The 14497-nt window shown below is 56.7% G+C and overlaps 1 protein-coding gene across 1 annotated transcript; it reads right to left on the minus strand.

The window, feature by feature from the left end:
• Window positions 1–9967: 9967 nt before the first annotated feature.
• On the minus strand, window positions 9968–13841 carry SNRPE (small nuclear ribonucleoprotein polypeptide E). Its single transcript, XM_058039596.1, has 5 exons — window positions 13577–13841; window positions 13395–13421; window positions 12475–12537; window positions 11610–11688; window positions 9968–10128 (listed from the first exon to the last, which is right to left on the minus strand). Exons 1-5 carry the CDS (start codon window positions 13628–13630, stop codon window positions 10073–10075), a joined length of 279 nt encoding a protein of 92 aa, XP_057895579.1. The 5' UTR covers window positions 13631–13841; the 3' UTR covers window positions 9968–10072.
• Window positions 13842–14497: the final 656 nt, after the last annotated feature.

A 14497-nucleotide genomic window follows, 5' to 3' on the forward strand; every position in this document is an offset into this window, starting at 1 on the left:
CCCAATTCAGCCTTCCAGCACCCCAATTCCACCTTCCAATACCCCAAATCCATCTTCCAGCACCCCAATTCCACCTTCCAGCACCCTAAATCAGGTCGGACTCCAGGCTCATGCCCACCCTGGAGGTCCCCACAGTGTGTCCCCTCCATGTGACACCGCTTGTGCCAACCCTCCTGGGCACAGCCAGCTGCAATCAGGGATCCCCTGGCGGAGGGGGGCTCAATCCCCGAGCCGGGCGGTTCGGATTGTCCTTGTCCCTGTCCCTGTCCCGGTCCCTGTCCCTGTCCCTGTCCCTGTTCCTGTTCCTGTCCCTGTCCCTGTCCCTGTCCCTGTCCCTGTCCCCTGTTCGTGTCCCTGTCCCTGTCCCTGTCCCGGTCCCTGTCCCTGTCCCCAGCCACACACCGCGGCAATGCCACCGCTGGGAGGGTGACACAGCCAGCCTGGCACTGTCCCCACCGCTGTCCCAGCCGTGCCCAGACCGCGGGGCAGGGGCGGCAGCGGGGCACGGAGGGGATGACGCTGAGCTGGGAGGGACAGCGGGAGGGACAGAGGGACACAGGGACAGAGGGACAGCGGGAGGGACACAGGGACAGCAGGAGGGACAGAGGGACAGCGGGAGGGACAGAGGGACGGCGGGAGGGACAGAGGGACACAGGGACACAGGGACAGCAGGAGGGACAGAGGGACAGCGGGAGGGACAGAGGGACAGCAGGAGGGACAGAGGGACAGCGGGAGGGACAGAGGGACAGCGGGAGGGACACGGGGACAGCGGGAGGGACAGAGGGACACAGGGACAGCAGGAGGGACAGAGGGTCAGCGGGAGGGACACAGGGACAGCAGGAGGGACAGAGGGACACAGGGACAGAGGGACAGCGGGAGGGACAGAGGGACAGAGGGACAGCGGGAGGGACACGGGGACGGCGGGAGGGACAGAGGGAGGGACAGAGGGACACAGGGACAGCGGGACAGCGGGAGGGACACGGGGACGGCGGGAGGGACAGAGGGACAGCAGGAGGGACACAGGGACAGAGGGAGGGACACGGGGACGGCCGGACCACACAGCGGGCCCGGGGGCAGCGGGGCCGAGCTGAGCCCCGACCTCCCCCGGGGCCCGAGCCCGGCGCTGCCGCTTCAAAGGCGACACCGAGGCCGTCCCAGGGCTGTCACCCCCGGGCAGCCCCGCTCCGCCGGGGACCCGGTGCCACCCAGCCCCACAGAGGGGCTTTTCTTGTCCCCCCGCCTTTGTTTGCTATTTGGTGCTTTTGTTCCCCCCTCTTTGGGGCTTTGTTCCAGCTCGTCCTTTGTTCCGACGCCTTTGGTTTCTCTTCCCTTTGATGCTTTGTCACTCCCTTCATCTTGGTGCTTTTCTTTCCCCGGTTTTTTTTTTTAGGTTTTTTGGTTTGTGTTGTTGGTCCTTTTTTTTCTTTTTTTTTTTTTTTTCTTTTTTTTTTTCCTTTTTTTTTTAAGCCGGCTCTTTGGTTTTTTGGGGGGATTTTATTGGGATTTTTTGTTGTTTTTTTCCTCCCGGCCGCTCCGCTCTTGGCATTTTTCTCCTTTTCTGCTGCCTCGTCCACTCTCGGGTCACATGGACGCGGCCCGGATTGTCTCCAAATCCCCATTTGTCTTGTTTTGGTGCCTGCTTTTCCCTGCCTTTATGTCCTTTTTCTTAAGAGACTCTCAGCGATTTCTTCTCGGAGAGCAGAGAGGGGGGGTCGGGGATTAATTAATTAGCGAGTGTAATCTTGAGCTGCGGGATGTGCGGAGCATCATTACGGCTGTCATTAGGGTGTTAGGGGTTAGCGAGGATTTAAACACCAGCTAATTGCAGCCAAGAGATCCCGACCCCGCCAAAAAAAAAAAAAAAATCCAGCGGGATGAGTTTTGGGGAGAATTGGGAGAAATTCCCGACAAGGAGGGGGTAAAAGAGTGGGGAAAAACCTCACAATTGCCATTTGAGGGGTGTTCTTTGGGACTTTGAGCACTCCCTGGCACGGCAGAACCAGCCCAGGATGCCAGGGCAGCATGGAGAGGGTTAAATACCCTGATATTGGCGATTTTCCCCATTCCCATCACCCAGTGAGCACTAAAAAACCCCAAAATTGTCACTTTAGGGGTGTTCTTTGGGGACTTTGGGGACTCTTTGGCACGGCAGAACCAGCCCAGGATGCCAGGGCAGCATGGAGAGGGTTAAACGCCCTGATATTGGCGATTTTCCCCATTACCCAGTGAACCCTAAAAAACGCCAAAATCGTCACTTGAGGGGTGTTCAGTGTCACTTTGGGGACTCTTTGGCACGGCAGAACCAGCCCAGGATGCCAGGGCAGCATGGAGAGGGTTAAACGCCCTGATATTGGCGATTTTTCCCCATTCCCATCACCCAGTGAGCACTAAAAAACGCCAAAATTGTCACTTTAGGGGTGTTCTTTGGGGACTTTGGGGACTCTTTGGCACGGCAGAACCAGCCCAGGATGCCAGGGCAGCATGGAGAGGGTTAAACACCCTGATGGTGGCGATTTTCCCCCATTCCCATCAGCCAGGGAACCCTAAAAAACCCCAAAATCGTCATTTGAGGGGTGTTCTTTGGGACTCTATGGCACGGCAGAACCAGCCCAGGATGCCAGGGCAGCATGGAGAGGGTTAAATACCCTGATATTGGCCATTTTCCCCATTCCCATCACCCAGTGAACACTAAAAAACGCCAAAATCGTCACTTGAGGGGTGTTCAGTGTCACTTTGGGGACTCTTTGGCACGGCAGAACCAGCCCAGGATGCCAGGGCAGCACGGAGAGGGTTAAATACCCTGATGGTGGCGATTTTCCCCATTCCCATCACCCAGGGAACCCTAAAATCCCACAAAATTGTCACTTGAGGGGTGTTCTTTGGGATTTTGGGCACTCCCTGGCACGGCAGAACCAGCCCAGGATGCCAGGGCAGCACGGAGAGGGTTAAACCCCCTGATATTGGCGATTTTCCCCATTCCCATCACCCAGGGAACGCTTTGGACGCGGAAATTCGGACGGACGAGCCCGGGCAGCGCTCGGTGCCGCCGCTGCGGCGGTGCCACGGAGGGGACAAGGACTTTAATGTCACAACAACCGTGACACGAACGGGCTCGGAGCCCCGCCGCAAGATCAGATACCGGGATTCGGGAGCCGTTTTTCCCCCCCCCCAGCCCCGAGCGGCTCCGCTTTGATTTGAGCGCCCCAAATCAAGCTCTGGGCACAGCCGAGGTGTCGCATCACCCCCCAAAAGCGAGCTCGGGGTCCTTTTTTAGGAGCCCCAAACCCTCCCCGTGCCGCAGTTTCGAGCAGCTGGCGGGGAAAGAGAGGAAACAGCCAAAATAGCAACAGGATGTGCCCCCAGATAAGGTGATCGATATCAGAGAGCGCCGCTTTTTCAAGTCACAGCCGAGCCCAGCTGCTCGAACAGGAGATCGGCCCCCGATAGGGGCGGCCCCGGCTTCTCGACACCCCGATTTCTCCTGTCCCCGCTGGTTTTCGGTAACGCGGTGACGTCCTCGGGGTTTTGGGGGTGTCGGTGTGGGAGGACAGGGCGGGTTTGGGATGGGGAGAAGGGCAGGAGGATCCAGGGAGGTGCAGGGAGGGGTGGATGATCTGTGGGATGTCCTAAAGGAGGGATTGGGGTGGATGTGGGTGCTGCTAACACACCCCAAAAAGTGCTGGAGGGGTAACCGTGATTCCTGGGCTGAGCCAGGCACTGGGAAGGTTCCAGAAGAGGAGTTTTTGGGACGCCACCTCCGTGATCCCACAAATCAGCGCAGGCACAGCTGGAGCTCTCCATGGGTGAGGAATTCCAGGGGATGGGCACAGAGCAGCCCCTGCCAGCCCCAATCCCACATGGAAAAATGGGAACTGTGGCTCCAGGAGTGCCAAAACCCGAGCAGGACATCCCCAGGGACATCCCCAGGGACATCCTCACCCCTCCTGCTCCAGCACATTGTCCCCTCCAAACTGTGCCACCCCCCCCGTGTCACCGGGCCCGGGTGGCTCCTCCACGGCCAAGGGGTGCCAGGGAGCCGTGCCAGCCGTGCCAGCCGTGCCAGCACCTTCAGAGGTTAAAAACCAACAAAAGGAGCCGCAAAACCCATCCTGCAGGTCTGCCCGGTCCTGCGACTCTTCTAATGCAAACTCCGAGCCCATAAAACCCGGATTGTCCATCCTAAAACTGGATTGTCCATCCTAAAACCCCAGACTGTTTATCCTAAAACTCTAGATTGTCTATCGTCAAATCCCAGATTATCCATCCTAAAACCCTGGGTTGTCCATTCTAAAACTCCAGATTGTCCATCCTACAACTCTGACTGTCCATCCTAAAACTCGGGGTTGTCCAACCTCAAACTCCAGATTATCTATCCTAAAACCCAGGGCTGTCCATCCTAAAACTCCAGACTGTCCCTCCTAAAATCCCGGACTGTGCATCCTAAAACTCCAGACTGACCATCCCAAAACCCCGGATTGTTTATCCTAAAAGTCCATCCTACAACCCCAGGTTGTCCATCCTAAAACCCCAGGCTGTCCATCCTCAAACGTCGGATTGTCCATCCCAAAACTCCAGATTGTCCATCCCAAATCCCTGAACTGTGCATCCTAAAAGTCCAGATTGTCCTTCCTAAAACCCCAAACTGTCCATCCCAAAACCACAAACTGTCCATCCTAAAACCCCGGATTGTCCACCCCAAAACTCCAGATTGTCCATCCCAAAACTCCAGATTGTCCATCCTCAAACTCCAGATTATCCATCCCAAAACCCGGATTGTCCATCCTAAAACCCCGGATTGTCCATCCTCAAACTCCAGATTGTCCATCCCAAAACTCCAGATTATCCATCCTCAAACTCCAGATTGTCCACCCCAAAACTCCAGATTGTCCATCCTCAAACTCCAGATTGTCCACCCCAAAACTCCAGATTGTCCATCTTCAGACTCCAGATTATCCATCCCAAAACCTGGATTGTCCATCCCAAAACCTGCATTGTCCACCCCAAAACCCGGATTGTCCACCCCAAAACCCGGATTGTCCATCCTAAAACCCCGGATTGTCCATCCCAAAACTCCAGATTGTCCATCCTCAAACTCCAGATTATCCATCCCAAAACCACAAATTGTCCATCCCAAAATCTGGATTATCCATCCCAAAACCCGGATTGTCCATCCCAAAACCCGCATTGTCCACCCCAAAACCCCCGCGGCTCCCTCTGCGCCGTGCCCCGGCCTGGTGTCACCTCCTGCTGCCACCCCCTCCCCTGGCACTGCCACCAGATCACCCTCAGCTCGCTCTGCCGCGTCCTCCAAAGGGCTGAACCTGTTTTTATGGCAGAGCTGGCACCGGGAAAGGCTAAAAAAAAAAAAAAACTAAAAATCCCAAAAAAGCCTCCCCTGATCTCTGTATCTGCAGCCATGCAAGGAATATTGTTCAGCGCAGCACAAAAGCATCCCTGAAAATAGAAGCGCCAGGGCCAGGCCTGCCAGTGGCTGTGTGAGATAACGTCTACTTGCAAACAGTGTGTCTTTGTGCCGCTGTCACTGTCCCCATTGTTCAGGAGCCTATTGCCTCGGGGATATTGTTCCCTCCTTTTGTCTCAGCCCGGCTCCTTTTTGTTTGACTTTACTTTACCATTTCATTCCTCTCCTTTGTGCCGCCGTTCTTGCTTTTGTCTCCCTCTCTCTCTCTCTCTCTGCCTTTTCTCTCGCTGATTTGTATTTAGCGATTGTTCCCGGCTCGCTGCGAGCACAAAGTGCTCCGGGCTCTTTTCTCACTCCATTCATTCCCTATTCAGGTGCGTTTGTTTGCCCGTAGGTACCGGCAGGAGCGGATTTGGGGGTAGATTTGGGGTTTTAGGGGGTCCTGGAAGGCTGCAAAGGGAGCTGGAGGCTGTTGGTGGCCTTTGGGGACAGCCAGGTCCCCGTGTGCCCCATCCCCGTGCCAAAAAGAGCGGGGATTTGTCGGGAAAAGGACAAACGAGCCCCCAGGTGGAGCGGCCGAGGATGCTGGCAGGGACACGAGGGTGGCACCGCAGAGGTGACCGTGCCCGGTGCCAGCTGGGCCGATCCCAGAGCGGATCCGATCCCAGCCGAGCAGTCCCGACCCCCAACTGGCGGTGCCGGCTCCCCCAGCCCTGGATCTGCACCACGCCCGGGTTTTGGGAGCCCCGGGGGGCACAAGGAGAACATTCCACGGCCTCTCCCCTGCTCTGCACCGCGGCTGTGCCCTCCCGGAGCGACCCTCGGGCTGGCACCACCCACCCCGAGCTGGGATTCACCCTGCGGACCACAGGGACAGCGGGTGGATCCATGGAGATGGCTTGGGGACATTTGGGGAGCGGCTCAGAGGCTCCCGGGGTGCCCAAAACCCCGCAGGACTGGGGGGCACCCCCTGCCCCCCACGCCCTGCCGGCTGCAGGGAGGGCTCGTTCCCAGCGCCACGAGGAGGAGGAGGAGGAGGAGGAGGAGGGTTCGGATTCCCCAGGAACCCTTCAGGGCGAGCTGACAAGAGTGGCCACCCCCGGAGACAACAAAGCCCCGCTGTTCTCCGGGCACGGCCCGCGTGACCCGACGGGACTTTTCCATCCCCTCCCCGCCAGCGAAACCCCGGAGGATCCAAGGGAAAAAAAAACCTTCCTCCTCCTCCTCCTCCTCCTCCTGCTTCACACAGCCCACGCGAAGCGGGAGAGGCCGCGGGGACCCCCCCAGACTCACCCCGGGAGCGAGGGACGGAGCGGGACGAGGGGACGGCGAGCGGCGACTCCGCGGGGCCAGCGGGAGCCCCCGGGGCCGCGGGGGGGGCGTGCCGGGAATGGAGGGAGCGGACTGAGGGCCATTGTCTCATTGTTCGGGCTTCAAAGGACAATGGGCCATTGTTGTCCCCGGGGATGCCATTGTTTGCTTTCCCTGCAGAGCCCGGCCGCGCACGGAGCTTTCCCGAGGGCCGGCTCCGTGTGTGGGACGCTCCAGAACAACGAGGCAGGAATGTTGCTTTCTTCCCTCACGCCCTGGTGTTTGGTTTTTTGGTTTTGTTTTTTTTTTTTTTTTTTTTTTTTTTGCACGGTTGTGCCATCCTGAAAAATAGGCACGGCCAGAGGGGATGGGACCACCCAGAGACCCCCTGGATCCCGCAGGGATGGGCTGAGAGCGGGGGGTTCATCCTCCATCCCCCCCATTCCTGCACATTCCAGGGTGAGGGCACTTCAGGAGCATCCCCCAGGCTATACCCCGAATTTCCATCCCGTGGATCCCCCAAATCTGCCCCGGCACGGCGGCGTTCGGCTCCTGAAGAACCCAGGAGCGGATTCCCGGGGCTGATCCCTCTGGGAAATTCAACTGAGGGGCCGAGGAAAGGCTGGAGGAGGGAGAATTCCAGGAGAGGGGAAAGGAGCAGGGAAAGGAACAGAATTCCAGGAGGAGGGAAACGAGCAGGGAAACGCGCAGGGGAAAGGGGAAAGAGCAGAATTCCAGGAGCAGAGGAAGGAGCGGAATTCCAGGCGCAGAATTCCAGCCCCTCCGCAGCCCGAGGGATGGATGGAGCAGGAAAGGGACTCGCTGTGCTCAGGGACACCCTCGCTGCCGCCAAGAGCCGGGAAAGGCAGGAGGAACTGCGGCCGGGAGCCCGGGATGAGCTCCGGGATAAACCTCGGGATGAGACCCGGGAGAGCTCCGGGATGAACGGCGGGATGAGCACCGGGAGAGCTTCGGGGTAGCCCCGGGCTCTCTCCGAGGGAGAAGGGGACGCTGCCCCTGCAGGATCAGCCTGGCCGCGGTTCCTCCCCTCCCCAGGGCTGTGACCACCCTCGGGATGAAGCCTTGGAGCGACCCCAGCCCGGCTGGAAGAGCCCCCGAATCCCCCCCGAGCCCCCCGAGGCTGAGGAGCCCCCCGAGCTCGGGCTCAGCCCCTCCAGAGCTTTGTCCCCGCGTGTCCCTGGGGGTCACCAAGTCACCCTGGGGGGGGTTCCTGGGTCTCCATCCCCTCCAGCCGCCAGCCCGGGGAGGTGACAATGGCTGGGGACACGGAGAGGTGACACAAATGAGGATGTGGCAGTGGCTGGGGAAAAGGGGAACTGGCAATGGCTGGGGACACAAGAAGGTGGCAATGGCTGGGGACACAGAGAGGGGGCACTAATGGGAAGGTGGCAGTGGCTGGGGACACGGGGAGGTGGCAGTGGCTGGGCACAGGCAGAGGCGACACAAACCCGGACAGGTGGCAGTGGCTGGGGACATGGGGAGGTGACACAAACCGGTGCCAGGTCCTTTACCAGTCCCCAGAAGTGATTTGCACACCTGCGGGGTGACACGCCCACCCTCAGTGCCCCCAGTTTCCTCTCCCACCTCTGCTCTGCCCTTATCTCACCTCCCTTATCTCACCAGCCCTGCTGATAAGGGCTCGCGGCTGATGGGGCCCCCAAACGGAATTTTGGGGCCAGCTGTCCCCAAACCCCTCCGAGGGGCCCCGCTGCCGTCACTGCCCCCAAATCGGGGCTCCCTCCCTCCCTCCTGCAGGGCCCCGAGCAGCTCCGGGATCCGGGGGTGACAAAAAAGGGGTCGGGAAAAGAGGAGCCCCCAGGAATCCCAGCCCTGCTCCTCCTCCTCCTCCTCCTCCTCCTCCTCCTGACCCCGGGAACTCCGGCCGGGATTGGGGTCGGGAATTCCGGCCAGGACTGGGATCAGGAATACCAGCCGGGATTGGGATCGGGGAATTCCGACTGGGTTTGGGGTCGGGGAGAGGCGGGATCGGGAATTCCGGCCGGCATTGGGATCGCACAGAGCCGGGATTGGGATGAGGGAATTCCGGCCGGGATTGGGGAATTTCGGCCGGAATTGGGGTCGGGGAGAGCCGAGCCGGGATTGGGATCGGGAATTCCAGCCAGGATCGGGAATTCCGGGCGGGATCGGGATCGGGCAGAGCCGGGATTGGGATCGGGAATTCCAGCCAGGATCGGGAATTTCGGCCGGGATCGGGAATTCCGGGCGGGATCGAGCATAGCCGGGATTGGGATCAGGAATTCCAGCCAGGATCGGGAATTCCGGGCGGGATCGGGATCGGGCAGAGCCGGGATTGGGATCGGGAATTCCAGCCAGGATCGGGAATTCCGGCCAGGATTGGGGTCGGGGAGAGCCGAGCTGAGACTGGGACTGGGGAGAGCTGAACCGGGATTGGGATTGGGGAATTCCGGCCGGGATTGGGGCCGGGGAGAGCCGAACTAGGATTGGGATCAGGAATTCCAGCCAGGATCGGGAATTCTGGCCGGGATTGGGATCGCACAGAGCCGGGATTGGGATCGGGATCGGGCAGAGCCGAGCCCGCAGCTCCCCCTTCTGTCCGGAGCCCTCAGGAAGATTTTTCCCGTTCTGACAGAAATTTGGGTCGCTCCAGCCAGAATTCCCACAGAATTCCCGAGGCTCAGAACTAAAATATCCCAGGAGCTGCCCCTGAGTAAGGCAAAGCCTTAGGGGGAGGATGGGAAGGGATTTCTTGAGAAATAGGATTAAAAAAATCAAAATTTGGGGAGCAAAAAGGATTCTTTTTAGCATAAAGAGCTTAGTTATTGGGGAACAGGAATTGGTTTGGGAAAAGGATTTTTATGGGCTAAAGAGATTTGTTTTGTGGACAAAAAGAAGATTACTTTTGGGAATAAGGGATTTTTTGTGGGGAAGAAGGGACTGGGGTGAGGAAAAAGGGATTTAGTTTGGGAAGAAGGGATTGGGTTTGGGATAAAGGGGCTTTTTGGGGAAAGGGATTTGTTCTGGGAAATTAAGGATTATTTTTGGGAAGAAGTGATGGGTTTTAGGAAGATGGGATTGATTTGGGGAAGAGGGGATGGGTTTTAAGAAAATGGGATTGACCTCGGGAAGATGTGATTGGTTTTGGGATAAAGGGCTTGGTGTGGGAAAAACCCCACAGGGAAAAACCTTAGGAAATCATTTCCCCCACCCCGAGACTGAAACCCCACTCCCAGATTTAGTTACAAAAGCCCATTTTATTCCCCAAAGAAAAGCCCCAGCTACAAAACACGGTTCCCATCCCGTTCTCCACGATCCCAATCCCATTCCCAGCTGCAGCCCCTAACTGGAGACGCTCTGCAGGAGGGTGATGTTGTCTCCCTTCAGCATGATCCGACCTGGAACCCAAAGGGAGCGGGATTGGGGGGGGAGCTTTGGGGTGGGAGCGCCCCAAACCTGCCCAGAACCACAGCTGGAGCCCAGAACCACAGCTGGAGCCCAGAACCACAGCTGGAGCTCAATCCCAAAATCTGAATTCCAGTCCCACAGCTGGACCCTGGAACCACAGCTGGTACCTGACCCCACAGATGGAGTCCAGTCCCAATCCCACAGCGGGATCCTAGCCACAAAACCCAGATTCCAACCCCAAAACCTGGATCCTGGCCCCAAAACCTGGATTCCAACCCTAAGACCTGGATCCCAGCCCTACAGCTGGATCCCAATCCCACAGCTGGATCCCAGCCCCAAAACCTGGAGCCCAATCCCAGAACCTGGACCCCAATCCCACAGCTGCACTCCAATCCCAAAACCTGGATCCTGGCCCCAAACCTGGATCCCAACCCCAAAATCTGAATTCCAATCCCACATCCAGATCCCAGCCCCAAAACCTGGATCCTGGCCCTAAAACCTGGACCCCAATCCTACAGCTGGATCTCGACCCCAAAACCTGGATCCCAATCCCAAAACCTGAATTCCAAACCCACAGCTGGAGCCCAACCCCACAGCTGGATCCCAGCTCCACAGGTGGATCCCAATCCCAAAGCCTGAATTCCAAACCCACACCTGGTTCCCAATCCCAAAGCTTGGATCCCAGCCCCACAGCTGGAGCCTGGCCCCACAGCTGGAGGCCAATCCCAAAACCTGGAGCCTGGCCCCAAAACCCAGATTCCAGCCCCAAAACCTGGATCCCAACCCCAAAACTGAATTCCAAACCCACAGCTGGAGCCCAGCCCCAAAACCTGTATTCCTGTCCTACAGCTGGAGCCCAATCCCACAACCAGAGCCTGGGTCCAAAACCCAGATTCCAAGCCCAAAACCCGGATCCCAATCCCACAGCTGGAGCCCAATTTCACAGTTGGACCTTGGCCCCAAAACCTGGATTTCAGGCTCCAAAACCTGGATCCCAATCCCAAAACCTGGAGCCCATCCCACAGCTGGAGTCCAGTCCCAAAACCTGGATCCCAATCCCACAGCTGGAGCTGGGTCCCACAGCTGGAACCTGGCCCTAAAACCTGAATTCCTGTCTCACAGCTGGATCCCAATGCCACAACTGGAGCCCCATCCCACAGCTGGATCCCAATCCCAAAACCTGGATTTCAATCCCAAAATCTGGATCCCAATCCCACAGCTGGAGCCCAGCCCCACAGCTGGAGCCCAATCCCAAAACCTGGATTTCAGTCCCAAAATCTGGATCCCAATCCCACAGCTGGAGCCCAGCCTCAAAACCTGGATTTTATCCCCAAAACCTGGACCCCAATCCCAACCCTGGATTCCAGGTCCCACGGCTCCATTTCACACCCCACACCTGACATTTAAGATCCCACCCCCAAATCCCCCATCCCACCCCCCAATTCCAGCCCTCCCCTCCCCCCTGCCCTACCCAGCTGTTTCCTGGATTTGGTTTTGGAGTGAATTTCCTCAGCATCGTCCAGCACCAGGTTCATGTACTCATCAAAGCCCTGCAGGAGCAGCACCAGCCTCAGTGAAACCCCCCCAAAAAAACCCCCCAAAAAAAACTCAAATCACCCCTCAAAAAACAAAAAATAAACCAAAACACCTCCAAAACAAAAAAAATCCAAATAACCCAATAAACCCACACAAAAAACCTGAAAAAAACCCAAAAAAAACCCCAAAAAATAAAAAAACAAAACAAAACCCCAAAAAACAAAAAATAAATCAAAACCACCCCAAAACTTCAAAAAACACCAATAACCCAATAAACCCATCCCAAACAAAAAAAAAAAAAAAAAAAAACAAAAAACCTGAAAAACCCCCAAAAATAAAAAAAAAAACAAAAACCCCAAAAAACAAACAAACAAAAAAACCCAAACCCAAAAAATTCCTTCAAAAAACCCTAAAAATCTCCAGAAAAACCCCCAAAAAACAAAAGAACAACCCAAACCCCAAAAAACCCCAAAACAAAACAAACACCTCTAAAAAAAAACCTTCAACCCCCCCAAAACACCAAATACAAAACAAAACTCAAAAAAACTTAAAAAAAAAAACCCTCAAAACCCCCAACAAACCCCAACCTCCCAGCAAAAAAAAACCTAAAAAAATCCAAAAAACCCCAACACCCTCCCCGCAAAAAAACCAAAATAAACCCCAAACCCTGCAATTACCAGAAGAAGAAGACAGAAATGGGTTTAGGGTTGGGGAAAAGGCAGAGGGGTGAGCCCAGAGCAGGGCAGGGGGTTTGGGGTGACCCCAGAACTGAGGGGTGACAAGGGGACAGTGGCACTCACAATGATGCAGCCCTCGATCCTCATGTTCACCTGCTCGTAGAGCCACACCTGGATCCTGGATCTCTGCAAGGCACCAAAATCACCTCTGGGGGGGCTCTGGGGGGGGTGGTCAGGGTCCATCCCCACCCCAAAATCAGGGGGGTCCCTGGGAATGTCCCGTGGGATGGCAGGGGGAGGAGCAGCAGGGACTGCTTTGGTGTTTGGGTGGATTAAGTGGAAAAAATGGGGTTTAAATGGGTTAAAATGGGGTTTAAATGGGGTTTAAATTGAAAGAAATAGGGTTTAAATGGTGTTTAAATGGGATTTTGGGAAGGAATTGTTCCCTAGGAGGGGCTGGGATGGGATTCCCAGAGGAGCTGTGGCTGCTCCATCCCTGGGAGTGTCCCAGGCTGGGTTGGACAGGGGATAAAATGGATAAAATTATTAAAATGGATAAGAAATATAAAATTGTTAAAATGGTTTAAAAGCATAAAATGACATCTCTGCGTAGTGGAAGGTGTCCCTGCCATGGCAGGGGTGGAAATGGGATGATGCTTCGGATCTTCCAACCCAAACCACCCCATGATTTCATAAAAAATCCCAGTTTAGAACTCCTGACTCATTCCCAGCCTGCAAATTCCCACAGAATTCCCATCCCTGCGTGTCCCAGGCCAGGCTGGAGCAGACGAGGATCGTGGAAGGTCCTGCCCATGGCAGGGCTGGCAATGGGATGATCGTTAGGATCTTCCAACACCAACCATTCCATAATTTCACCAAAAATCCCAATTTAGAACTCCAGACTCATTCCCAGCCTGCCAATTCCCACAGAATCCCATCCCTGGGTGTCCCAGGAGCAGCCTGGCCCAGGGGACGGTGTCGCTGCCATGGCAGGGCTGGCACCGGGCGGCATTTGGGGTCCCTCCCCGCGGTGATGCACTCACGTTCTGCAGGTAGCGGAAGATCAGGTTCTGGAGCCGAGCGTTAAGGGCAGAGCACAGCACAGCACAGCCGGGAGCCCCGGGCACCCCTGAGGGGACCCCGCCATGGAACCCGCCCGCCCCGCTCCCTTCCCGCCCGCGCTCCCCGCGCTCCCCCGGTGCCCTGAGCGCTGGCGGCAGGATACGATGGGCTGCACCATCACCTTCTGCACCTTCTGGCCCTGCCCGCGGTACGCCATGGCTGCGCGGGGCCGCGGGGCGCTGCGGGAGAACGGCGGCGTGAGGGGACGGAGGAGCGCGGGGCAGTGTGGGATAGCGGCGGAACAGGATGGGGAGGGAACACGGGGCACTGTGGGATAGTGGCGGTGTGAGGGGATGGAGGAGCGCGGGGCAGTGTGGGATGGTGGCGGAACAGGATGGAGACACGGGGAACTGTAGGATAGTGGCGGAACAGGAGCGGCACCGTGAGGGGCGCTGTGGGATAGTGGCGGTGTGAGGGAATAATGGCGGTGTGAGGGGATGGAGGAACGCGGGGCACTGTGGGATAGTGGCGGTGTGAGGGAATAATGGCGGTGTGAGGGGATGGCACCGCGGGGCACTGTGGGATAGTGGCGGTGTGAGGGGAGAGCACCGCGCGGGGTACTGTGGGATAGCGGCGCTGTGAGGGCGGCCGTTTTTTCTATTTTTTATCATTATTTTTAGGACTTTTTTTGGCTCTTATTAGAGCTTTTTCTTGCTAGCATTACGGGTTTTTATGCCATTATTTTATTGGGGTTTAACAACCACAATTCATCGAAAAAAAATCCCGAAAAATATTCCCCTGGCTCAGAGCTATGCCCTAAAACACCCAACTTTAAAATAAAGTGATTTTTGTGCTCTTACAGCGTCGGAGCTTTCCTGTTTATTTATCCCTCAACAAGGAAGATAAAAAATCCCTGAAATATCTCCCACACCCCCATTCCCTCTCCTCCTGTCCTGTTCCCTGGGATAAGATCCCAAATCCCCCCCCGGCTGTCCCCTCCTGGCAGGAATTGTGCAGAGCCAGAAATTCCTCCTTCCTATTTCCCTCAAGATTTTTTCAAACCATTTCCTGGTCCCCTCAGCCC

The sequence above is a fragment of the Melospiza georgiana genome, chromosome 23 (genome assembly GCF_028018845.1).
Source record: "Melospiza georgiana isolate bMelGeo1 chromosome 23, bMelGeo1.pri, whole genome shotgun sequence".
Lineage (NCBI taxonomy): Eukaryota > Metazoa > Chordata > Aves > Passeriformes > Passerellidae > Melospiza > Melospiza georgiana.